Source organism: Taudactylus pleione, unplaced genomic scaffold (genome assembly GCF_031769625.1).
Source record: "Taudactylus pleione unplaced genomic scaffold, aTauple2 ptg000652l, whole genome shotgun sequence".
Classification (NCBI taxonomy): domain Eukaryota; kingdom Metazoa; phylum Chordata; class Amphibia; order Anura; family Myobatrachidae; genus Taudactylus; species Taudactylus pleione.
Genome location: NW_028285054.1, coordinates 3,430,295 through 3,458,126, shown reverse-complemented (window position 1 = coordinate 3,458,126; position 27,832 = coordinate 3,430,295). Strand labels below are relative to the sequence as shown.

Here is a 27,832-nt window from a genome sequence, read left to right as displayed (position 1 = left end):
CGATGGTCACGACCATCGCGGCCATCAAAATGCACGCTCGTATAGCCTGTGGGTGGTGACCCACAGCTATACGAGCGTCCAGGAGGACGCTCCATGAAAATGGAGCCCGGCCCTCATGCAGAGCGTGCGCTCTGCTCAGAGCGTACGGCTCTGAATGAGGGCCTATATCCTCACTGAAGGATCCTACAGACAGGAAGGTGGAGACTTGTCTAAAGTCTATTTATTCTCTCTCAGGGGCTGTAGCCCGGCCGTCCATGGCCATCTCCTGGGTGGCCAAGGCCATTGAGGGGTGGGCCAACGCCTTGGAGGATACGTTTACGAATGAAGCTCCGGATGTCCAGAGGGCGTTGTTAGGACAGATGAGAGATGCCGCCTCCTACATTGGAGAAGCATCTTTGGATGCTAGCCTGCTGACCTCTAGGGTTTCGGCGGCAGCAGTGTCTCCTCGCAGATCCTTGTGGTCGAGGCCTTGGAGAGCAGACGCGGATTCAAAGAAAGGCTTGGAGGCCTTACCTTTTAATGGAGAGTTACTATTCGGTCCGGACCTGGACAAAATAGTAGATACCCTGGCAAAATCCAAGTCAGCCTTCCTTCCTTCAGCTGCTACACCTGCTAAGGTCCGGAGCTCGGCCTTTCGTTCCTTTCGGGTTCAGGGCAAGGCAAAGGGTCAGTCCTTCCCGAGGCAGTCCGCACCCAAGACCACCTCAAAGCCAAAGAAGCAAGCCTGGAGTGCTAGGCGCCCTTCTTCCAAGCAAGAAGATAAGCCTTCTGCGTGATGGGACGGGACTCCCTGTGGGGGACCCCAGAGTGGGAGGCCGACTTCTTCAATTCTCCCAGTGCTGGCACAATACCACCACGGATGCCTGGGTGCGAGAAGTGGTCTCCCAGGGGTACGCCCTGTCTTTTCGGCTCAGGCCGCCTCGCCAGTTTTTTTGCACAAGTCCTTCTCAGGACAAAACCAAGGCCTTGCAGGTTCAGAAAGCCATAGAGGCCTTGCTGACGGCGGGCGTCATTATACCCGTACCACAGTCTCAACGTGGGATGGGGTATTACTCTACGCTGTTTCTGGTGCAGAAACCCAATGGCTCTCATCGCCCCATCCTCAATTTGAAGTCCCTGAACAGGTTTCTCAGGGTTCCCAAATTCAGGATGGAAACTTTGCGTTCCATCATTCTGGCGATGGAACCGGGGGATTATATGGTCTCCCTGGATATCCAGGACGCCTACCTCCATGTGCCTATAGCAACATCGCACCAATGGTTTCTGCGGTTTGCTATTCTCCACAACCACTACCAATTCAGGGCTCTACCCTTTGGTCTCTCCACGGCACCAAGGGTATTTACCAAGGTGATGGCGGTCATGGCGGCTCACCTTCGGAGCCAGGGAATACGGCTGCTACCGTATCTAGACGACCTCCTCTTGCTGGCGAGCTCCCCGGAGGTACTGATCCAGCATCTCCACCTGACGGTCGCTTGTCTACAGGCGCACGGCTGGTTGATCAACTGGAAGAAGTCACATTTGGGGACCCTGCTGGACTCTCGTCAGCAACGGATTTTTCTGACTCCAGAGAAGGTCTCCTCCTTACAGCTGCGGATTCACAGTTGTCTGAGCAGTGGCAGAGTGTCGGTGCAATCAGCTATGAGAGTTTTGGGGTCCATGGTGTCGGCATTCGTACATGGTGGAGTTTGCCCAGTTCCATTCCAGGCCCCTGCAGGGGCTGATTCTTTCGGAATGGAACGGATTGCCACACAGGATCCACTCTCAGATGCTGGTGTTGTCCTCGGAGGTGCGTCTGTCACTAGCCTGGTGGCTGCAGACAGCTCATCTCCTCGAGGGCCGCCCCTTTTGGATCCCGGAATGGGTTCTGCTCACGACAGATGCCAGTCTCCGGGGCTGGGGGGCGGTGACAGGCTCCTTGTCACTTCAGGGTTGTTGGTCGGAGGAGGAAGCGATTCTTCCCATCAACATCCTGGAACTGCGGGCAGTATACAGAGCCCTGCAGTCGTCCGGCACCGCTCTTCACGGAAGGGCCGTTCAGGTGCAGTCAGACCGCGCCACCACGGTGGCGTACATCAATCACCAGGGAGGGACTCGCAGTCGAGCTGCGATGTTGGAGGTGTCCCGCGTCCTGGCTTGGGCGGAGCGCTATCTTCCAGCTCGCTCAGCAGTCTTCATCCCGGGAGTCCTCAATTGGGAGGCAGACTTCCTCAGCCGTTACAACGTGCATCCCGGGGAATGGTCGCTTCATCCAGAGGTATTCCAACTACTCGTGGACAAGTGGGGGCTGCCAGAGCTGGACCTGATGGCGCCCCTTCACAATCACAAGCTGCCCGTGTACGGGTCAAGGACAAGGGACGCAGGCGCAAGTCTGATAGACACGCTGTCGGTGAGATGGCTGTTTCAACTGGCTTACTTGTTCCCTCCGATATCTCTGCTGCCTCGGGTCCTGCGCAAGTTCAAACAGGACGGAGGCACACTGATCCTGGTGGCCCCAGCGTGGCCCAGAAGGCCGTGGTACTCCGATCTGCGGAGCCTGTCCATCGACGCTCCGTACCTCCTACCTCAACGGCGGGACCTGTTGTCTCAGGGGCCCTGTCTTCACCCGGATCTGGGTCGACTATCTTTGACGGCGTGGCTCTTGAGACAGCCGTCCTGAGGTCTCGGGGCTTTTCTATCTCCGTTATTACCACCATGCTGAGGGCGCGCAAGCCTGCTTCCGAAGGGATCTATCACGGAGTGTGGCACACTTACTTTCAGTGGTGCGAGGCCAGAAAATATGATCCCCAGGTGTTCCGGGTTTCGCGTATTCTGGCTTTCCTTCAGTCGGGTTTGGATTTAGGATTACGTCTTTCCTCACTGAAGGTGCACGTGTCTGCTCTGTCGGTGTGGTTCCAGCGCAGGATTGCTGCTATGCCGGACGTACACACCTTTTTCCAGGGTGTTTTAAGAATCCAGCCTCCCTTTGTGCCACCTGTGGCCCCGTGGGATTTGGCGGTGGTTCTTCGGGCCTTACAGGGTCCGCCTTTTGAGCCCTTGGAGTCAGTGGAGCTCAAGTGGCTAACTTTTAAAACTGTTTTCCTCTTGGCAATTGCTTTTGCCAGGACGGTTTCAGATTGGGGGGCGCTTTCTTGTCGTCCCCCTTTTCTGATTTTTCATCAGGACAGTGCGGTGCTTTGCACTCATCGTGATTTCCTGCCTAAGGTGGTTTCCAGGTTCCACATTAATCAGGAAATTGTTGTATCAGCCTTTCAGTCGCCTGATCTTTCGGCTGGGGAGACTTCCTTAGACGTTGTCCGTGCACTCCAGGTTTATGTGGACCGGACTAGTTCTGTGAGGAAGTCGGATTCTTTGTTTATCCTCTTTGGCTTTCACAAGAGGGGTTGGCCTGCCAACAAACAGACTCTAGCCCGTTGGCTTCGTTCTGTTATTATTGAGGCTTATATGCAGGAGGGTTTACCTGTTCCAGCCTCTGTTAAGGCTCATTCCACTCGGTCTGTGGGCCCTTCTTGGGCTGCTAGCCGTGAAGCCTCTGCTGTTCAGCTATGTAAGGCGGCCACGTGGTCTTCCATTCAGACCTTTTTAGGTTCTATGCGTTTGACACCTTTGCCTCTCAGGATGCATCCTTTGGGCGCCGGGTTCTCCTATCAGCACAGGAGCGTCCCCGCCCTTAGTTGGACTGCTTTGGGACATCCCCAAGGTCACCCTGTGGACCCCTATGGACCCTGAAGTAGAAAACAAGAGATATGGTAAGAACTTACCTTTGTTATCTCTGTTTCTACGAAGTCCATAGGGTCCACAGGGCACCCGCCCTGACGCACCTGGCTTCATAAGGGCTCTGTGACTGGTCACCGGTTTTCCGTCTCCCATTTCTGTGAGTATGGTTCTTGTGTGTTTCAGTATTCCTTCTCTCTGTTTCGTCTCCTCCTCCGGCCTGGGCTGCTTACAAACTGAGGTGCCTGTGGCTCGGTGGCGGGGTATAGGGGAGGTTGGACCCAAGTGCATCCTGGGAGCAGTTAAAAGCTTTAACTCCGTGGTGCCCGAGGATCCAGCTATACCCCAAGGTCACCCTGTGGACCCTATGGACTTCGTAGAAACAGAGATACCAAAGGTAAGTTCTTACCATATCTCTTGTTTTCTGTGTGGGTAACTTAAGTCACACAAACTATCATTTTGTGATATCATTTGTTGGACAATATATTCACAAAGTCTGCAGGTATTTAAGTGTTACACTGTGGAGCCAGCCATGTTGTGGGGCTGAACCAATATTAATTAGAGCCTAATTCATTGACCTAAGACCCAGCGACATCACTGATGAGTCATTGCTAGCAAAAATACAGATGGTCCCTATAGTATGTAACAAGACCAGCACTGCGGAGTCAGGACTCCAAACCTTGGACTACAGTACTTCATATGAATGGCAAAAGTATATTTTACATGCATCCTATCTAGATTTTGTACCGTAGGGTAATTAAATCTCTGCAATGCATGATTTCATTAAGGTTCAAATAGTAGTTTAGATCCTGAGACTGTATAAGAATGCATTAAAAAAAATAGATAGTAACAGAACATATGTAAACTATAACAGCAGGATGGGTTAATTATAACGCAGTGCAATGTATGACGACTGCATGTGGGAACTGGTAACATTACAGTATAGTGGGTGGCGGTAGCATGGGGTAAATACTGAAGTCTAGTCGTGGATGAGAACAAAAGCCTTGGGTAATTATAATGGTATAATATATTATTTTGCCATTCTCTTTTTTTGGACAGAAATCGTCCTTAAACTGATGAGAGGAATAATTGAATTCCTCACAGAAAAAGAAAAAAATGAAGCTTGACCACTTCTGCCAAAAAGTAATTGACTACATACTTATTAGTCACTGTTGACTACAGTATATGACAGTAGGGTAATGAAATAAATGCAATACATGATTTTGCTGTCATGTATTCTCCAGTAACTAATGCATACTGCTGCTAATCCTCACCCATGCTGTAACAACATTAGTTTAGTACTTCTCATCTATCCCTGGCCTCTACTGTACCACTACCTACATGATTAGTACCATATTTTGTAATACTTACCCTCACACAGATCAGTCTGGACAAGGGTCACTTTACTTCATTGCTAGTTTTTTTCCTATTTTGAACAAAACTTTACTATGTTCAGAACAGAGAACAAACACTGCTGTCCTGGTCTTTGTTTTGTTTTTGTCTTGGTCAACAACACTTTATTATCTTGCATAAAAGACATGTTAAAATGGCAGGAGAAGAAAGCCGATAATCAGGTTCATATGTTCAGATATATGCAACTGATGTGGGGGAATACCTGGGGAATGATGCGACACAGACGCCTGTACATGCGTTAATGCGATGACTGATATTTATATAATAAATTTGGTTTTTATTTTGAAGCTGCAGTCTGTACATTTCTACCATCGCAGACTCCACAGCCTGTACAAGACCATATTGATTTTGTAGTCTCTGAGGAGTAAAGCCGTTCGCACCCAGCTTAAACAAACGTAAGTAAACCTGCATGAACACACATAACCAAAAGCTGCCAACAGACGTAGCCATGGCATCATTCGGCACACAGAAGTTTTTGTCTCTCAAAAACAACTTAAAAGAGAAATAAAAAAATAATCTAATCTAGATTTCTGAAAACAAGTGAGACAACTAGCCAAGAACAAACAATTGTCAGAATTGAACGGACAGAATACTCACTGTGTTAAACACATGTCTGCGTTTCTTCGCTGCAGGCATCGGTGAGTCGAAATCACACTCGCTGCTTGCAGTCTGGAAAACCAAATTGGAAACAAATGAACAAAGACTGGAACAAGCACATTGCTAAATGACTGGCCTGCATCCCTGAGATTCCCAGCACATTGTCGTGTGAGGTTTTGCTGTACTCACCTCCGGTGACTTCAGGACACTGCCTGTGGTTAATTTTCTTTTCCGTCTGAAAACAACACTGTCTTCACTCTCGGGGCTGCTACCTGCGGAGAAAGACGGCAAACATCCCAGAACAAACAATAGGACTTGGAATGAATAGGGGATGCTGCCGAGAGCGGCTGCAATTAAACACGCCGTGTTCAGGTGCCCAGCGGTCATCCAAACAATACCTCTGCCCCAGGACACAAGTCTTACCTGGAATGTGACAGACCTGCACTATTGTGTGTGTGTTTGGTGCAAATCACTTTGGTTTTAAAACAATATATTGTTTGAAACAAAATAAGGAGAACAGATCGTATTCTGTTTATACAGGATATCTGCCTATATAATTGGCGCAATGTAAATATTTAGGGAGCTCCCCCACGCACTAAAGTTCTCAGACGTTCTACCTGACAATAATCCCCTGCCGCCCGTCACTGTGTGATATACGGAAGTTGAGCTGAACTGACGTTTTGATATACAAAGTTTCCGCGCAGCTAGTTTGTGGCGTCACAGTGCAGGACACTGCTCGCAGCGACGGCCAATCAACCCGATGATACAGCCAGGTGGGGTTGTACGAAATGTGTTCAAACTTCCCAACACTACCATTAGTTCTCCCTGGCAACAGGTTACTGTGCAAAATGTAATAGGGGAGAGAGGACTATCAGAGCCGGAAATAATGAGCACAGGGCAGCTACAGGTCAGTAGTACAATGTTGCTTATGTTGTCATTTCAATTGTGCCTAACACTTTAGCATGTGATTAGATAGTTTACTACAAACAGCCTATATAAACTTTCTATATTTCTATTTATTTATTAATAAATATATCTTTATGGTGTTTCCAGGCTAATTGCAATAGCTTCAGTAAAGTAATAGACTGAAGGAGACAGATTCAGCAGAATTCTATTAGTATAAAAAGTAATCTGTCCCCTCCACTATGCTTTGGAAAGAAAAGAGAATATAAAATACAATACATTTTAATTTTTTAAATGGCTAATGTCCCCCAAATTAAAATTTTGGTTTTAAGTGGAAGTATCAGGCAGTCTGCAAGGCAGCCTTTTATCATACAGTGGGTGTATTGTCCAGCAACAACACACTGCAGACATGAGCCGAGGTCAGGAGCCTTCCAGGACTACTGCAGCTTACGTAGGACCTGCTGCATCAGTCAGATGACTGTAAATCAGATACATAACATTGAGCATTGCTTCCCCTATTTGAATTTTGGACTACGCTGCAGCCCCACCTCTGGAGCCGCTACTGGCTGTGACCTCTCCTGGATCACTGGCTGTAACAATTTTTAAAAGCAACAGCTGGAAGAATTAGGGCAGTGGGATCAAATCAAATAAACAGCCAGCTCCTGATTGGCCACCCAAAGAGTTACAATTACTACCACTGCGACATCGCCTCCACAAAAGGTAAATCAATGATCTAATTAAGCTTATTGTAAAAATAAACACGACAAGCAGTAGACTTCTCATGGGAGAGACCTCAACAATGTACTAGTAAAAGGAGAGGTTGTATAAAATGTAAGCTCTCATGAGCAGGGACCTCTCCCCTCATGTGCTTCTCCTTACATTTTCTTCTACTCCTTACTCCCCATAAGGGCACCTAACACGTGGCTGCCAACTCCCGGCTGCTTATTGTGAGTGCTTTAATCACTATTGCAGCAATGTATATAAATCGTGTCCTTATCCTGTACTGTAATGTACTGTAAGTTACTCGTTTCTTGTCCACCTATTAGTTCTATGTACTATGTAAGGCGCTGCGGAACACTTGTGGCGCCATATAAATAAAGGATAATAATAATAATATAAACACTGCCAACACAGAATACCACTTTATAAGTGGTTTCTAATCCAAGTATTTATAAGCTAAAGATTTCAGGTGACCTGTATCAAGTGAGTCTTGCGGTTTGTGTTCTCCCATCCCACAACACATTGTAGGCAGTCACACTATTGCGGGGTTTATTTGTTGTTTTGCTTTGTTCTTTGTAAATTAAAAAGACTAACAATGCTTGTAAAGGATTTTGTTAACGGGGGGGGGGGGGGGGGGGAATGTTAATTGTATAAAAAAAAAAGAAAAGAAAAGTGGAAACCTCCCAGTTATAATGGGTCAAACTGCAGCTTTGTATCTTGGATGCACTTTCATGTACAGTATATCTATATAGTAATGTAACGCCGGCACACCACAATGTAAAATGCTTGCAAAGACCAACACATATGACTATTTAACTGTTGCTTTTATCAATATATACATCTGGTAGCAATGTATTTTTTTGTGGATGTTACAGGATGAGGATTCTTACCTGAAATCATTTTAGATTTTTAAGTAATAAAAGCCAGTTGTATAATACTATGGATAAGTCAAACACTTACCTATAGTTGTAGAATGGCCAACCTTGGCAGAAGGTAGATTTGTGGCCGACTGTCCAACATTCGCTGTGGGTGCATTGATAGTCCTCATTCCAGATGTTGGGGTGGTGGGTGTATACAAGTCATTCTTATGCAAAGAACTGAAAGAGGTTTCAGAGTTTTTCAGCATCTTAGTTGATGGTGTTAGAAGTGATGAAGAACACGGTGACGTTTCAGATGTCCGGGACTGTAATGGTGAAAATAGAGAAGGTTGTCTTCCAGATGCTCTTCCAAAGATAGGATTACCAATTCCTGAGGTCACAGGAGTGGACACAATACCGCCACCCATAATGCTCTTTTGGGGAGGGCTCACAGCCTTTAAATTCTTGGTTTCACCCCCATATTCGTTCTCCAATTGCCCATCTTCTATATTTTCATCATCTGCAAGATCGTCATCCTCAAAAGAAAATCCAAGGTCGAAATTAACAGAATATAACTCTGCAGAGTCATCAAACTCATCATTATCCTCTATGTGCTGTTTGTTCTCACGGGAGTTCAAACAAGTCTTGTTTTCCGATTGTTCTGTACTGTCCTCGTTTAATAAAGAAAGATCAAACATGTTAAAATTCACACTGGTTTTTCCATTGTTGGGTTTGTTTGCTGTGCTCGCCCCATATGAACTAAACTGGTCTATCTCAGCAAATGCTTCATCCTCGAATAAGTCAAAGCTGACCTCTAAGTTCTCAGGAAAAGAATTGAGTTCAGTCTCCTCTAAATAAGTTTGGCTTTGCACTATATTGTTGTTCTGGAGAGGGCTCTGTGCCCGAGGAACCTCAATGTCTGGCTCATCACGTTTTGTTTTTAGGTTATGGAAAGGGCTCGGACTACGGGGATCATTTACATTTTCAATCTTATCATGGTTCTTAAAGGGACTGTGTCTCTTAGGAATGCCAAGGTCTTCAACATCTGTTTCATGACTTTCAAAAGGATTGTGGTTCTGGACATGGCTGTGTGTTATAGGAGGGTCAACATTTTCAATGTAAGTTTCATCACCATCACAGTCAAAAATGTCATCCCAATGAGGATCATTTTGTGCTCTATCTACAAGTCCATTGGTGTCAATAGTCTCCATATCACAGTTATTAGCATATTCGTGGCCTGGTGAAGCACAGACTTCAGTGTCAAGTGGCTCTTGTTCATGATTGTCTACCTTTGTAGGACACATTTCATCATCTAAATATTCTGTTTGATTTATAGGACTGTGAGATCCCTGTAAATTTGAAACTTGTTGTCCAGAATGTTCGCATGGTAGAGTAGATAATTTGATTAGTAAATACCCTGCGGAAAGGTCTACGTCATCGAGAGAATCCAGTTCACTTAATGGAGGAGGGGAATACGTTAGGAATTTCTTTACACGTGATGGCACGTTTCTTAGCTCATAAATACGGTCATCGGCAAACCTCGTAAACATGCCTTGACCGTTATGTGCGGATGACGTATAAAACAAATTGGATAAAAGAGAAGAGGTGTCTTCGCTGAAACTGTGGTAGCCAGAGTCCGCTTTACTTGGAGACTTTAATACTGTACTTTGGCAATTTGTTAGTGACTTTCCTGGTAGATCTGGAGGAATGTTAGAGACCTCTCTATAACTTTCAGTTTCCATGTGATTGGCATCAAGATCATCTTCTGCAATACCAGCTTCTTCTCTTCCTGAAGCATTGGCTACTGAATCTATATTCATCGGTTCAGTAGAACATGATTTTGTGTTCGTAGATGTCTTGGACACCAACCTAAAATCTTCATCATATTCAATAATGGAAAACAAATCTGGATTTTTGCAAGTTTTTTGTTTTTTGAGGAGCGGAAACTTTTTTGTGGGCTTGGAATTACTGTACGAAGAAACCTCACTATTTATAGTACCTTTCTTTGATGGTTGAACGTCCTCTTTGTGCAAGTATGACATCATTTCTAGATCATAATTGCAACCATTCTGCAAAGTAGCACAAAGAAACTATTATTTATGTGTTACAAAAAAAAAAAAAAAATATTAAGTCATAGCATAGGATCCCTGCTGGTCTAGAACTCTACAATATAGACATACAGAGGTGTCCACCTACATCTTACCTCCGTGTGCTAAAAATTGCGTTAAACATAACGTGTGAGCACCGTGCAACTTGGTAGCGCCAAGCAGCTTTTTGGGCAACTTTTTATCTTCAAATGAGTCTTATTCGGAAAGTGGTGCAAATAGGACACAAGCAGCTTCTGCTGAATAAAATGATATGCGGTATGACTGTATTCTGTGTGCGACTGTGGGTGTATCTGCATGCAAAATGCTACGTTACAGTGTCAGCAGCTGAGACACTGCAACGTAGCATTTAAAATTCACCGGTCACTACTGAACTGCTGGGGGGGGTTCTCAAAGAGGACACAGTGCCCGGCCAGTGAGCCTCCACTATTATATGCTACCTAAACCGAAAGGGGTACAGTGGAACGTACCCTGCAGCATGATCCTGCCTGCAATGTAATAGCATTTTCATATGTCGGAAGCATGTGCTCTAGCTACATGCATAATGAGGTACATAAAACAAGATCTATGCAACATACAAAAAAAAAAAAAAAAGTTACACATTCAAACACCGATTGCTGTATTATTTCATTAACTTGGAATGGCTCTAAGTGCCAAACGCAGAAGGGAAATGTGGAAAAACACATGAATCTATTATGGGCTTAACAAAAGTGGCTGACCCCACTCACGGCGTGTCACACAGCTCTAGAAAGACACCCGTGCGGTCACCTATTCAACATGATGGTAATGCAGATGTCAAGCGGTGCCGGGAACAATGTGTTTTGTCTGTTCTGACTGCTCCCTGGGATCTTCCATGAAAGAGACAATAATGAGGAAGCGAGACACACAGTATTATATCAGACTTATGGCAAACACTGTTAAAAGTCTATGGGGGTCTGTTATCATTGGAATCCTGATTGAGACCAGAAGTCTCATTTTTATTTTGTAACAGCAGCAGAAAAGTTATTGGCAAAATATTAATAAAATCTCCAAAACAGCTCAGTGATACGGGGCAGGGGTGTTAACCTAAAGCTATGTCCGGGCTGTCTGTTATTCCCATCCAGGGATAGTGATAACAGAATAGTATTAGAAACAGTACAGGTCAAAGTTAATTAGGCATAAGCCAGTGGGGTTTTCGCCTGTTATAACAATGATATCACTAGCAGGGGGCTCTTATGTACATCAAACAAACAGATAGCAAATCCCTATTAACAGCCAAAACACTGTATAGTTATAATGAACGGACTCGCCTCCTCCAATCTCATCTGCTCAATCAGGTCCATCACCGCGATGAAATTCTTACACCGGACGGAGTGATCAACAGAGTGCGTTGGCAAAGGCCGATTCTGCCACAATTTCCACTCCGACAGGGAGAGCTCGCGGACATTTCCAGGGACTGGGTCCTAAAAGATATAATTGTACGAGATGAAAATATTTTTTTTTACACCTAATTTTAATTAATACTTTTATTCATTTATTTTGAGTACCTGATACAAAGCAATGACAAACTCTAAAGGATTATCTTTGATGTTGAGAAAGATAAAACTGTATAAGCCAAATACATGTTTTAGAATATGTCCAAACAATGGTACTTGTGGGATGACGTAACAGGAGGTTGCTGCCCTATTTATAATCTCAGCATTCGGTAACAAAGTGCTGACATATTTAAGGATCTGAATTAACACTATGAGAATATAATTGTACTGATTGAGACTACACTGAAACTTAACAGTGTTAAGGAGCATACACACGGTTAGATGTGTCAGATGAACGATTTGAACTACGAGCGATTTTTGACTGCATTAAAATGACTGAAATCGTCCAAAACTGACTGCAAACACATCAGATGTCAGATATCGTTATCTGACCATCGGGAACGCACATCGTTCAGATATGTCAGATTTTCCTTCAGATATGAACGATTTTTAAAATCGTTATCGTTCAGATCTGAAGAAAAATCGGACCGTATGCATGCATCAAACACAGTAAAAATATAAGAAGAGCTTAGACACCAACACCTGCCATTCCCACATGGACTGACCTACAAGCTACAGGGGGTCAATGCCAAATTTGGCCTCAGATAGTTGCTACTTTCGTTATGTCACCTCGGCGAGTTGGCTGGTTGGAGCTCTTGATTCCTCTCTGTTTAGCCCTACTGAACAAAAAGGGCAGACTAGATGGGCCAAGTGGTTCTTATCTGCCGTCAAATTCTATGTTTCTATGTAACCATCTCCTTCTTAATTCATAACACACTGGATGCTTCTGGCCTTCCCACCTTGTAGATATGATATGCATTAGTGTTAGGTTCTACTCCGCCTATGGGTCGTATTCAGAGGCGAAAAGCGCCGTTTGGCAAAAAGTTTCCGCGGATTCGGACTTTGCGCCTGTTTTGAAAGTATCTCCATATTCAATTCTAGGCCGATTTCGCCTAAGCGGAAACTCAATGCAATGTAATAGGCGGATAAGTATCTCCTATGAATAGGAGAAAAAAAAAAAAAGTGCAAAATAATTATTTTGGGGTGCAAACGTGGGGAAATGACTCAGAACCCTTGGGACAGCCCCCCAAAGGACAAATCAACAATACAATAAAAAAAAAATTACCTCAGAACACCCCAAAAAAGTACTTTCGTTTTGGGGCCAAAAAAGTAAAAAGGTGGGGGGCAAGCATAAAAACTAGCGAGACAGACTTCTTGGGGGTCTGCAAGGATGGGTCAGGTATTTTTAGGATTGCAGGGGCATGTCGCAGGTGCGTTTTTTACCTATTTTAAAAATTCACTTTAGAGACATAAAAATATGCTAGCACCCATTTTCAAGTACCACAAATTTGACTGGACTACTTATTTTCACCAATAAATACAGCTTTATGCCATTCTTCATCACTTTTACAAATAAGCTAATTAGAAGCAATTTAAATTATTGATGTACCCCAAACACTTATTAGGGCTATTAGTACACATCTACATTGATTCCCTATGTTAGTGCATCCTTTTTGGGGGTACAGACTGATTTCCCCACTCCTTACAGTACTTTCCGCCTGTTCCGCATTCGCCGCTTTCAGTTTTTGCCTGTTTTTAATTGAATAGGGTGAAGAGCGGGGATGCGCACAAAACGTTTTCGCCTCTGAAACAGGCGAAGGAGGCGGAAAGTCGGACAGGCAAAATTTTTCTGACTTTTCGCCTCTAATTGAATACGGCCTAATTGTCTTCTCCCTTCCCCAATTACCCTTACCAAACCTGTTGCCATCCTTTACACAAGTCTTTTTTTGTGTATTATTATTATCCATTATTTATATGGCGCCACAAGGGTTCGGCAGCGCCTTACTAAGTACAGAAACACATGAGCACACAAGACAACAGTTATTAACAGTACAGACAATGCAGGACAAGGACATGATTTATAAACAATGCTGCATAACACCTAAATAAGCAGCAGGGCGTCAGTAAGCAGTTTTAGGTGCCATTGTAAATGAAAGTAAAAGTAAGGCAAGAAGGAGCACGTGAGGGAAGAGGGCCCTGCTCGCGAGAGCTTAGGTCAGTACCCCTTGATTTAAAGAGGCCAATTCAATTGTTGCTCCGTTAGGGTGCGAACAGCCGCCGGTGCCAGCACTTTTGCTCGCCCCCTCCTGAAGAGGCGAGCGGAAATGTGCGATAAATCCTGGTTTTGGGCAACCTAACCTGGACTTTAGACGGGTATAGCCATTTTACGTGGTCAAACCTGGTCTCATTACCCGCTAAAAGTGCGATAATTAATGGGTGCCCAAAACAATTGAATTGCAACATTGGGTGCACATTAATTACCACAACATAAAAACAATTGAATCGCCCCCACAAAAAGAAAAAAAAAAAAAAGAGAAAAATAATTGAAAATATAAAAAAAACGAAAACCCACCCAACATTACCGTCACCCAAGTGTTACTCTAACATAGGTGCTCTTGCAGAATCCATAAAACAATTGCAGTCATGCGAGTTTGCAGCTCAACAGTCTGTCTGTAATGTGGTGGAATCCGCTACTCACGGGGCTGGTGTCTGCATCTCTGAAGATTCCAAACTGGGCTTTGGGCATAGTGACATCTGTTATACCATCAGGCTCCGCCAGGCGATACACGCGCTTCCATGTCTCAATCTCTGCGTGTGTTAAAGGCCAGTCTTTCGTACTCTCTGGGGCTGTGTGCAGAAGTTAGTAATAGGACATTACAGTGTGTACTTCTTCCAAAACAAACCCTATGGGTTAATGTAATTCTGCTTTAAGACTAAAAATAGAGACTATTTCAAATCAAGAAAGGTTTCATCCAAAACGTAATGCTTGGCAATAACAATCATGTATTTCTATCATATTAAATTCACAATGTGCCCACTAGAGGCAGTGTTCGTATAAAGTCAGACTTGCATCTACAGAATGAACATTATCTATAATAAGCTTATAAAAAACCCTCCAACTGCTGTTGAACTACACATCCCAGCAGGGCCAAAATAGCAAAACTGTGGCAGGGCATGCTGGGATGTGTAGTTCTACAATAGCTGGAGGGCCTCTCATTGCCCACCCCTGCTTTAAAGGCACCTAAAACTAGCATAATTTATACAGATGTGTCCACACATACATCTAGCCTCCTTGCACGTTAAATTGCCCTTCTAGAGGCGTGACTCAGTAACGTTGAGTGTCTTTTCGTGCAACTTTTTCCCTTAAAATGTGTCTTATGTGAATAGGACACACAAGCAGCTTATGCTGATTCAAATTTATATGCTTAATATGTCTAAGACTGAGCTGATAGTCTTCCCACCCTCCCACATAACATCATGTCCCACTATTTCTTTATTAATAGATGGCATTACTATCTCATCTAGTCCCAAAGTGTGTTGTCTTGGAGTCATCCTGGACTCTTCCCTCTCCTTCAAACCACACATTCAGAACCTCTCGCAGTCCTGTCGTTTCCATCTCAAGAATATTTCCAAGATCAGACCCTTTCTCACCCAGGATGCTACTAAAACCCTTGTACATTCACTGGTCATGTCCAGATTGGACTACTGTAACCTTCTCCTATCTGGCCTCCCCAAATCCCATCTCTCTCCTCTCCAGTCTATGCTCAATGCTGCTGCTCGGCTCATCTTCCTCTCCAAACGCTCTACATCTGCCTCCCCTCTTTTGCAAGCCCTCCACTGGCTCCCCTTTCCTTTCAGAACCCAATTCAAGGCTCTCACACTCTCTTACAAAGTCCTCACCCATTCCTCTCCCGTTTACATCTCTGATCTCATCTCCGTTCACTCTCTGTCCGCCCTCTTCATTCACTGCTCCTCACCTTTGGAACTCCCTCCCTCTCCCTATCAGACTCTGCACCTCTCTACCATCTTTCAAACGAGCTCTTAAGACCCACTACTTCATTAAAGCCTTACAGCTCTCATCCTAACTTGCTGCTACATCTTCCTTTCTCCCCGCCCACCCCATTCTGTGTCACTCCTGTTTGTCTTCCCCTCCCTTAAAGAATGTAAGCTCTTTCGAGCAGGGCCCTCTACCCTCTTGTGCTTCTCCCTACTGTAATTTAATTTATCTCTTACTCCCCACTAGGGCAACTAACACTTGGCTGCTTATGCAGGCATTAATGTCACTAATATAGCAATGTTTATCCATGTCCTGCATTGTATTGTATTGTAAGTCAATGGTTACTTTTTTGTCTATGTACTTTGTAAGGCGCTGCGGAACACTTGTAGCGCCATATAAATAAATGATAATAATAATAATAATAATAATAATAATAATAATAATATGCAACGTGCGTATATTCTGTGTGAGACTGCGGAGTGCTACGTTACAGTGAGACAGCCGCTGACACGGTATAGCAGTATTTCGCATGCAGACATAAACGCAGTCGCACACAGAATATAGGCAAGCCACATTCACTTAAAAAGAAAGTCCAGCTCTACAAGTGTTCGTATGCACTCACCTTCCCCGGTAAAGAACACAGAGGATTTACGGTGAACCAGATTAGGACGTCGGTCCTTGGGGACCTCTTTGACATCATAGGTTGGTTGCGTGATGAACATCTTGTGCACTGTGGGGTTTAAGCCGTCTGGAACCATACGGGGGCTTTGACGGTGGAGGTGAAAAAACGTGTTATTACCCACAATGGCCTTATAGATGCTCCTCTTATTGCTTTGGCTCTGGTTATAAGTCTGTAGAAAAGAAATGTACGTCAGGGGTTATAGATCCAGAAGCCATTGGTATACAGTGGATATAAAAAGTATTCACCTCCTGTGGATTTAATCAGGAACTCTTAACAATGACCGACACAATACACCCAATGCAAACAAATGATAAAAAAAAACCTTGAAAGATTATTACAAATAAAAGACAGCAACTGATGTGAATGATATACCCTGTTAAGTGCAGCATTATATAATACATAGGTTATATAAAAAACAAGAGATATGGTAAGAACTTACCTTTGGTATCTCTGTTTCTACGAAGTCCATAGGGTCCACAGGGTGACCTTGGGGTATAGCTGGATCCTGGATCCTCGGGCTCCACGGAGTTAAAGCTTTTAGCTGCTCCCAGGATGCACTTGGGTCCAACCTCCCCTATACCCCGCCCCCGAGCCACAGGCACCTCAGTTGGTAAGCAGCCCAGGCCGGAGGAGGAGACGAAACAGAGAGAAGGAAGACTGGAACACACAAGAACCATACTCACAGAAATGGGAGACGGAAAACCGGTGACCAGTCACAGAGCCCATATGAAGCCAGGTGCGTCAGGGCGGGTGCCCTATGGACCCTATGGACTTCGTAGAAACAGAGATAACAAAGGTAAGTTCTTACCATATCTCTTGTTTTCTACTTCAGGGTCCATAGGGGTCCACAGGGTGACCTTGGGGATGTCCCAAAGCAGTCCAACTAAGGGCGGGGACGCTCCTGTGCTGATAGGAGAACCCGGCGCCCAAAGGATGCATCCTGAGAGGCAAAGGTGTCAAACGCATAGAACCTCAAAAAGGTCTGAATGGAAGACCAGGTGGCTGCCTTACAGAGCTGAACAGCAGAGGCGCCACGGCTAGCAGCCCAAGAAGGGCCCACGGACCGAGTGGAATGAGCCTTAACAGAGGCTGGAATAGGTAAACCCTCCTGCATATAAGCCTCAATAATAACAGAACGAAGCCAACGGGCTAGAGTCTGTTTGTTGGCAGGCCAACCCCTCTTGTGAAAAGCAAAGAGGATAAACAAAGAATCCGACTTCCTCACAGAACTAGTCCGGTCCACATAAACCTGGAGTGCCCGGACAACGTCTAAGGAAGTCTCCCCAGCCGAAAGATCAGGTGACTGAAAGGCTGGTACAACAATTTCCTGATTAATGTGGAACCTGGAAACCACCTTAGGCAGGAAATCAGGACGAGTGTGAAGCACCGCTCTGTCCTGATGAAAAATCAGAAAAGGGGGACGACAAGAAAGCGCCCCCAAATCTGAAACCCTCCTGGCAGAAGCAATTGCCAAGAGGAAAACAGTTTTAAAAGTTAGCCACTTGAGCTCCACTGACTCCAAGGGCTCAAAAGGAGGACCCTGTAAGGCCCGAAGAACCAACGCCAAATCCCACGGGGCCACATGTGGCACAAAGGGAGGCTGGATTCTCAAAACACCCTGGAAAAAGGTATGTACGTCCGGCATAGCAGCGATCCTGCGCTGGAACCACACCGACAGAGCAGACACGTGCACCTTCAGTGAAGAAAGACGTAATCCTAAATCCAAACCCGACTGAAGGAAAGCCAGAATACGCGAAACCCGGAACACCTGGGGATCATAGTTTCTGGCCTCGCACCACTGAAAGTAAGTGTGCCACACTCTGTGATAGATCCTCGCGGAAGCAGGCTTGCGCGCCCTCAGCATGGTAGTAATAACGGAGATAGAAAAGCCCCGAGACCTCAGGACGGCTGTCTCAAGAGCCACGCCGTCAAAGATAGTCGACCCAGATCCGGGTGAAGACAGGGCCCCTGAGACAACAGGTCCCGCCGTTGAGGTAGGAGGTACGGAGCGTCGATGGACAGGCTCCGCAGATCGGAGTACCACGGCCTTCTGGGCCACGCTGGGGCCACCAGGATCAGTGTGCCTCCGTCCTGTTTGAACTTGCGCAGGACCCGAGGCAGCAGAGATATCGGAGGGAACAAGTAAGCCAGTTGAAACAGCCATTTCACCGACAGCGCGTCTATCAGACTTGCGCCTGCGTCCCTTGTCCTTGACCCGTACACAGGCAGCTTGTGATTGTGACGGGACGCCATCAGGTCCAGCTCTGGCAGCCCCCACTTGTCCACGAGTAGTTGGAATACCTCTGGATGAAGCGACCATTCCCCGGGATGCACATCGTAACGGCTGAGGAAGTCTGCCTCCTGGGATGAAAACTGCCGAGAGAGCTGGAAGATAGTGCTCCGCCCAAGCCAGGACGCGGGACACCTCCGACATCGCAGCTCGACTGCGAGTCCCTCCCTGGTGATTGATGTACGCCACCGTGGTGGCGTTGTCTGACTGCACCTGAACGGCCCTTCCGTGAAGAGCGGTGCCGGACGACTGCAGGGCTCTGTATACTGCCCGCAGTTCCAGGATGTTGATGGGAAGAATCGGTTCCTCCGCCGACCAACGACCCTGAAGTGACAAGGAGCCTGTCACCGCCCCCCAACCCCGGAGACTGGCATCTGTCGTGAGCAGAACCCATTCCGGGATCCAAAAGGGGCGCCCCTCAAGGAGATGAGCTGTCTGCAGCCACCAGGCTAGGGACAGACGCACCTCCGAGGACAACACCAGCATCTGAGAGCGGATCCTGTGTGGCAATCCGTTCCATTCCGAAAGAATCAGATCCTGCAGGGGCCTGGAATGGAACTGGGCAAACTCCACCATGTCGAATGCCGACACCATGGACCCCAAAACTCTCATAGCTGAGTGCACCGACACTCTGCCACTGCTCAGACAACTGTGAATCCGCAGCTGTAAGGAGGAGACCTTCTCTGGAGTCAGAAAAATCCGTTGCTGACGAGAGTCCAGCAGGGACCCCAAATGAACCATCCGTTGTGATGGGATGAGGGAGGATTTCTTCCAGTTGATCAACCAGCCGTGCGCCTGTAGACAAGCGACCGTCAGGTGGAGATGCTGGATCAGTACCTCCGGGGAGCTTGCCAGCAAGAGGAGGTCGTCTAGATACGGTAGCAACCGTATTCCCTGGCTCCGAAGGTGAGCCGCCATGACCGCCATCACCTTGGTAAATACCCTTGGTGCCGTGGAGAGACCAAAGGGTAGAGCCCTGAATTGGTAGTGGTTGTGGAGAATAGCAAACCGCAGAAACCGTTGGAGCGATGTTGCTATAGGCACATGGAGGTAGGCGTCCTGGATATCCAGGGAGACCATATAATCCCCCGGTTCCATCGCCAGTATGATGGAACGCAAAGTTTCCATCCTGAATTTGGGAACCCTGAGAAACCTGTTCAGGGACTTCAAATTGAGGATGGGGCGATGACAGCCATTGGGTTTCTGCACCAGAAACAGCGTAGAGTAATACCCCATCCCACGTTGAGACTGTGGTACGGGAATAATGACCCCCGCCGTCAGCAAGGCCTCTATGGCTTCCTGAACCTGCAAGGCCTTGGTTTTGTCCTGAGAAGGACTTGTGCAAAAAAACTGGCAAGGCGGCCTGTGCCGAAAAGACAGGGCGTACCCCTGGGAGACCACTTCTCGCACCCAGGCATCCGTGGTGGTATTGTGCCAGCACTGGGCGAATTGAAGAAGTCGGCCTCCCACTCTGGGGTCCCCCAGAGGGAGGCCCGTCCCATCACGCAGAAGGCTTATCTTCTGGCTTGGAAGAAGGGCGCCTAGCACTCCAGGCTTGCTTCTTTGGCTTTGAGGTGGTCTTGGGTGCGGACTGCCTCGGGAAGGACTGACCCTTTGCCTTGCCCTGAACCCGAAAGGAACGAAAGGCCGAGCTCCGGACCTTAGCAGGTGTAGTAGCTGAAGGGAGGAAGGCTGACTTGGATTTTGCCAGGGTATCTACTATTTTGTCCAGGTCCGGACCAAATAGTAATTCCCCATTAAAAGGTAAGGCCTCCAAGCCTTTCTTTGAATCCGCGTCTGCTCTCCAAGACCGCAACCACAAGGATCTACGAGCAGACACTGCTGCCGCCGAAACCCTAGAGGTCAACAGGCTAGCATCCAAAGATGCTTCTCCAATGTAGGAGGCGGCATCTCTCATCTGTCCTAACAACGCCCTCTGGACGTCCGGAGATTCATCCGTAAACGTGTCCTCCAAGGCGTTGGCCCACCCCTCAATGGCCTTGGCCACCCAGGAGATGGCCATGGACGGCCGGGCTACAGCCCCTGAGAGAGAATAAATAGACTTTAGACAAGTCTCCACCTTCCTGTCCGTAGGATCCTTCAGCGAGGATATAGACGGCAATGGCAAAGTAGCACTCCTGATGAGGCGTGTTACATGGGAATCGACTGCAGGCGGAGTTTCCCATTTCTTACAATGCGCTTCCGGGAATGGATTATTGGACGCCAAGCGTTTCTGTGGCAGGAAACGCTTACTGGGCGTCTGCCAGGCCACCGCCATGTGATCAGTCAACTGATCAGACAAGGGGAACGCTGTAGAAGTGACCTTAGCTTTTTTAAAACTAGGATACCTTGACTTGGGAGCGGGTGCCTCATCCTCAATCAGAAGAATGGCCCGCACCGCCTTAACCAGAGCCCGCACATTGATGGAAGACTTAGTGTCTACCTCCTGGACTGAGGCATCTGAGGCTGAGTCATCCTGCACCTCACCATCATCCGAGGACCCCTCAGAATCCGAAAGATGCGCAGCCTGTGCTATGACTGAGCGTTAGACGCCCTGGAGGGCACGTCACTACGCAACATCGACTGAAAAGCCGAAGATGCTGCCGCCAAATCTTGGACAGTGTGTGAAAGCGCATCCACCCAGGGTGGAGGAGCTGTCACAGGAGCCTGAAACGGCACCACAGCCGGCTGTGCCACAGGGGTGGACTGAATATACATTGGCAACCCCGCATAGGGACCAACAGGCTGAGACCCCGGGGGAGTCTGCAATAATTGTGGGACACCCGGGGAATGGGGGATGGCAGGCTGGGGCAACGCCCTAGTAGAGGCGGCAGTCGGGACCGACAGACGGTCCGCGATGGACACCAGCACCTGGGAAAACATCGCCCATGGTGGCTCCTGCGACATGGGAGGTTTAGACGTACCAGGGACCGCCTGGCACCATCCGCACAGGCCGTCCTGTGACAAATCCTCCCGATCCACTCCTGCAGAACAGCGCCTGCAGGAGAACAATGCCGGAGCCCCGGAGTGCTCAATCTCCTCCTCAGACATGACTTAGGAAGAAAACGTGCGCACTCACCAGTGTGCTGAAAAACAGCCCACAATATGGCACCGTGTAGCACACAACTGTATGTGACGGACCTCACAAATACGTGATCTATATAGGTGAGGTCAGTAGAAACACCCTTCCCCCGCACACCTGTAGGGCTTGTAGGAGAAGGAAAGGGATAGGTACAGGCTGACAGTAAGTAGAAAAAAGACACAGACAGGCAGCACTAGCAAAAGTCACATACCATGCAGGAAGTTATACTCACTGCACCTTTCCACTACAATCAACCTCCCAGATTCAGTGTCTGGGAGGGCTATAGTGCTGTGTACACTGTCCTTTTGCAGGGGAGAGGTACACAGGGGGACCGGTCCGCGTGCTCCCTGAGAGTATCCACGCTGCCACAGAGAAAATGGCCGCTGGAGACCTCAGAGGAGGAGTGGCCCGAGTAGCTGCAGCTCAGCGACGCCAGACTCCGAGCTGAAAGGCGCGCTGAGCTGAGGGGAGGAGCCGCTAGACAGGGAAGGCTTCCTCCCCTGGCTAGCATATTTAACCCCCAAGGTTGCGGCATCCCGCTTGCCGCTTAATTACCCTGGTGGTCTAGTGGTCTGACGTGGTATGCCTCCGATAAAGGGGGGGCCCGCCGCCACAGCTAGCGCCCCCGGTCTGTCCCCTAGACCGGGGGCATGGGACTGCATATAAAAGGCATTACCCGCGCACCGCCGCTAATCAGCGGTGCGCGGCTTACCTTAAGCTCCCCGGCGTCTTCCGGCAGCAGTCCCGGGGGAAGCCAGAGTCCGGCTAGTACAGACTCTGGCTTCCCCCGCCGCGATCCCCAGTTCAGTGCTGGCGTCGCGGCGCCAGCAGGGAGAAGGAGCGGCAGCGTGGGCGTCTGTACAGACAGCCCAGCGCTGCCGCTCTGGAGAAAAAAAACTCTAGTCAAAAAAATAAATAAATTTAACTAAGTTAAAAAAAAAAAAAAAAAAAAGCTTTAGGGGGCTCCTGCAGCCCTCCCCCCGCAGGGTGACCCGACTCCAGCCGGGCACCATCTTAAACTGAGGTGCCTGTGGCTCGGGGGCGGGGTATAGGGGAGGTTGGACCCAAGTGCATCCAGGGAGCAGCTAAAAGCTTTAACTCCATGGTGCCCGAGGATCCAGGATCCAGCTATACCCCAAGGTCACCCTGTGGACCCCTATGGACCCTGAAGTAGAAATAATGATAAATATTGTCCTCTTTTGTAAATATACAACAATCAGTTTCTTTCACAATCAACCTTCGAGAGCTTCATCATGAAGAGGAAATAATATTGTAAGTAAATCTGACAAATCAACAATCAAGAATAGAATATAAGAAGTCTTCAAATACTTTATTTATCCCCAAAGCACTGTTACGCCCATAACATAGAAAAAGAATATGGCAGGTCTGAATTTGTCTCGAGCAGGCCGTCTTCCGTAACTAAGCCTCTGCTCAAGAATGCCACTTGTTACCGAGGCCACAAACTGCCCATGGCAACTCTGATAGAGATCACTGATATTAGCCAACCATACACAAGTAAACTCAAAATCTCTGCTTTATGGAAAGGTGGCATAATAAGAAGTCAAAATAAAACAAACAAAAAAAAAAACAGGGTCAAAACATAGTTGATAAATATGCATGTAAAGTTTTGCCTAGAATTTTGCCAGGCACCTGGGGCAGGTGCACATGGCAAATAGATGAAGATCCCATGGTCTGAAAAGACCAAGATCGTACGCTTTAGCATCTAGACACAGACCTAACACTGGACATCATTTCAAGACCACAACGCATTCGGCATGATTCCCAGCAGCGGCAGCCCGACAGAGGAGGAAATCCTGATCGCCCATTCCTCTTTGCAGCACATCTCAAGCTCCATCAGGTTGGATGGGAAACGTTGGTGCACAGCCATTTTCAGATCTCTCCAGAGATGTTCAATCGGATTCAAGTCGGCGCTCTGGACTTCATGCTTGGTTTGTGCTCTGACATGCACCTTAAATAGACAGGTGTATGCCTTTCAAAATCATGTCCAAATAACTGAATTTACCACAGGTAGACTCCAATTGAGCTGTAGGAACATCTCAAGGATGATCAGTGGAAACAGGATGCACCTGAGCTCAATTTTGAACTTCATGGCAAAAAAACTTTTTACACATTGTCAAGGACAAAGATGAATTTATTCCATTTTGGAATAAAACTGTAACATAATAAAATGTGGAAAAAGTGAAGCGCTGTGAATACTTTCCGGATGGAGAGAGAGTGTGTGTGTGTGCGTATATATATTTTTTTAATTATTATTATTATTATTGATATTATTTTAGCCAAAACAGACTAGTTTTTGTATTGATAAGCATTAAGATGTTATTTTGCAATGGTTTGTCATCTTTCATTGGATAACATTTCTTACTGAGGTGTGTGCGGCTACAATCATACTCGTACTTGGGTAGCTGCAGCTGCGGATGACTAGTGATATTAGTCAAGTTAAATTAGATACAAAGATTTCTATCAGCGCCTGAATAAGTAGAACAAATCATTTATGGAAACGGACTAATGGGACCGGGTGCTGCAGATATTTTTTTTTACATTTTGTAAACTGTACTAGAAAAATGATTGAAAGCCTTATTGTATGCTATGGGTTACAGCACGTGTAATTAAATATTAATAGTGCAAACAAATGGACAGGACGGAGATGCTCATTTTTATGAACGCTTGCGATGTGGGCACATCATTTATTTTGACACAACACAGGTAAACCACAAGCCTGTCTGTTCAAACAGAATATATTGTCTGTTAAATCCTTGGAAAACTGTGGTCCTGCAATTCCTGTGTGACTACTAGTCCCAGAAAGGCCGTTCAACTACAGGCTGGCAAAGCCTGCTGTGACTTGTAGTTCCATAGCTGCTTGCGAGACACAAATTGCCTATGCTGCATTAAAACATATACACGTGGGGCCTTCCCGTAATTTTTCTTTAAATGGTTAAAAATCAGGGAGCCAACAACTTCTAGTATGTAACTTGCTTCACAAATGGTGTTAAATCTAAAGAGAATAAGCTCAGATCTTGACCATTTTTTCGGCCAGCTTTGTATGTATCAGCGTTCCACGTTTTAACTGTTTAAAAAAAAAAAAAAATATATATATATATACTTTTATTATACAGTGAGCTTTTTCAGCTATGGCATTATTTAAAAAGCTCAATACTTTGTTAAAGCAATATAAAAAGACACTGCTGGGTTCCTTTATGTACAATTGCTACATCAGCAGTCCCCTTTAGAGATAAGTGCCGCTAATAGATCTCCCATCTTGCTCCTGCCTCTATACAGTGACTATGTCCTGCCGATTCCCTTTTACCAGTTGCCTGTCCCTGCTGTGTATTAAGGGGTCGTACAGCGAAGATGTATTTTCTAATAAAAAACACTGTCAAAGTGTCTGGATGAAGAAAATCTATTAACAGTTGAATGAGGGAGAAATAGGTGAACGATTGCAATTACTTTAGATACATTCATACACTTCATATAATAAAACATTTTTTACTTTTCTGGGAAAACAGCAAGAATAACATTTAATGACCACTAAGTCATTAATAAAAAAAATAAATAAATAAAATAAAATACTCCCTAGTAACACTGTACATCAAGGTAATAATCAGGGTGTCCGATCAGAATTCTAGTTTTCTAATGGCGTGGCAAGCGCCTTGGTTCACACAAACTCCATGTTTAAGGCGTCCAGGTGACCTCTGATGGGGAGTGGTGGGAACTGGCGATCAGCCATTCTTATTCAAAAAGTGAGAACAGTAGTAATAATGGCATTGGAACGTAAACCACACAAAGAAATACGGGAGCTTTAAAGCCGCCTCTTGGCAGATGGTCATCCCCTTCTGTGTGGACGCAGACCAGCGACTAGGTGTAAAACTAGAGTATAATGCGGATAGGGTCAACTACAACCCATACCTATAAGCTTGTATCTTCAAAAGAATGTAGACATGTAAAACTAAAATTACACCCTAGGCATTTTTTTTATGAAAATAAATGTAATAGAGGGGGATTTATAAAACAGTATTGTATACTAATAAAGGCACACGGTATATGTCAGGTCTCCTCCGCCTGACCCCAGCTCCGCCCTGTCCAGCCCCACCCCCTTTATATCTGCTGCTCTGTCCCGCCACCCCATCCCCACCCTTCGATATTTATCCCCCCCACCCCGCAGCCAGTTGGGTCCTCCTGGAAGGATAGGTTCTGTCCCATCCCCCTAGCAGTGGAAGCAGCTGGGGCACGTGCAATGATTACCACAGTGCATGCATGTTGTAGAGGGGACAGACTTTAGAGAATTATTATATAGATTACTTATAAATATATAATATGCAATATATATAGTATACATCTCCCACCAGTTATACCCTCTATTTGCTTATTAACACAACACTTTTCAGATGAAGAGAGCAGAGGTGGAAGATGAAATGTGTTCTAATGGATTTAGGGCCTGATTCAGCAAGGATCGCAGATGCTAATACGCACGCAATCGGACGATTGTTGCGTTCTGAGCATGCTTATGCATCGCAGTGCGCGTACTAGCTATGGCGATCGCAGAGGCTACGCAGACCCCTCGCAGAGTGATTGACGGGAAGCACCGTTTGTGGGTGGTGAAGGAGGGGTGGTCGGGGAAACGCAGGCGTGCCAGTGCGTTTGCACGCCAATGCAGGGATGTGCATAAATTATCCACTGTGATGCCCAACGCAGTGTGAGGTCTCATAGCGTGTGATGAGGTTAGCAATTACTGAGTAAGGTCAGGGCTTGTGCAAGTTTGCGTGAGGCTGCGATGGTACTCACTGTTACCGATGGTTTCACTATTCTGCTAAACATTACGGATGTGTGTAAGGTAAAGTGGGCGTCCTTATGTTGTGTGATCGCAATGGATTAGCATGCTAACGCAGTTGAACTGCGTGCGTACGCAGTATTGCGATCCCTAGTGAATCAGGACCTTCTTTTACATGACAACTATACCAGAAGAAAATGGATTTCAGTAAAGAGATGGGGGACATACCCGCTCTTCCCGTCCTTGGCACAATATGACTACTATACGGCCTTGGCGCTTCCTCCCAGTCCGTCCCATTCTCTGCACGAGACGGATAGGACTCTTCTGGGAATCAAAGCAAATGATGAGATCCACCTCGCCAATGTCCAGACCTTCTTCTCCAACGCAGGTAGAGACCAGAGTGTTATACCCGCCCTCCCGGAAACGCTTCATCACCTGGGAAAAAGGACAACTTATTCACTGCTTGCGACAAATGATCCACATACACAGAGGAAATGTTTAGACAGAGACAATATTTAGACAAACAACATTTCTGGCAAAGATCAACTGGCACCTGGTTGGCGGGATCTCCCGACCTAAGCAAGATCCTGCCTACAAGGAGCCTACAGCAGAAAGGAAGTTCTCTTATCAGTACGGGTACAAGGATCTCGTAAATAATCAGTGGTTCAGGTAACCATTATTTTGTTATTATTGTTTATATAGCTCCTCCAATTTACACAGCGCTGTACGAAGAATAAATGTTATTTATATCAGACCCTGTTCCTTTGTAGCTTACAATCAAGATTCACACACACCTTAAGTTTGATGTAATCCAATTAACCTACCAGTAAGTTTTTGAAGCGTAGGATGAAACTGGAGCACCCAGAGGAAAGCCAAGCATACATGGGGGAGAGGATACAAACTCCACACAGATAGGTCATGACAGGGGATTTAACTCATGACCACTACATCACAGTCTGATGCGAAGCGAGTTTGTGTCTAAGTGATGGGCATGGCAGTAAATAGCACCAGCAAACATAAACCACCACAAGCAGTACAAACCATTACCCCCTTACAAATTGAATGGGTGCAGAATAGCACCACTCTTGGGCAACTCAAACACCATTTATTTGCTGGAAACTTAATGCATGGAATTGAGTAGATTTCAAATAGTTTTAGGACGTTAAGTCTATACTTTCGTGCAAGAGCTCTAGTTTCCCATCATGTACGGTATCCAAACATGGGTACAATAAAGCCAAGACTGATATTCTGTGGCTCTACAATTATTGTCTCCCCATGCCATGAAGGCCAGCAATCAATGCTCAGTATGCTATCTGCACTAGGAAACAATGGTT

General features: G+C 46.4%; 1 protein-coding gene across 1 annotated transcript in view; it reads right to left on the bottom strand.

The window, feature by feature from the left end:
- Nucleotides 1-27,832, bottom strand: part of FANCM (FA complementation group M) — a 163,596-nt gene that overhangs the window by 30,034 nt on the left and 105,730 nt on the right. Inside the window, exons 10-16 of the mRNA XM_088455349.1 lie at nt 26,727-26,933; nt 16,281-16,509; nt 14,360-14,508; nt 11,596-11,748; nt 8,305-10,270; nt 5,911-5,993; nt 5,722-5,793 (exon numbers count right to left, since the gene is read on the bottom strand). Of these exons, the coding sequence (XP_088311475.1) occupies nt 5,722-5,793; nt 5,911-5,993; nt 8,305-10,270; nt 11,596-11,748; nt 14,360-14,508; nt 16,281-16,509; nt 26,727-26,933 (2,859 nt within the window). The remainder of the gene's footprint in view (nt 1-5,721; nt 5,794-5,910; nt 5,994-8,304; nt 10,271-11,595; nt 11,749-14,359; nt 14,509-16,280; nt 16,510-26,726; nt 26,934-27,832) is intronic.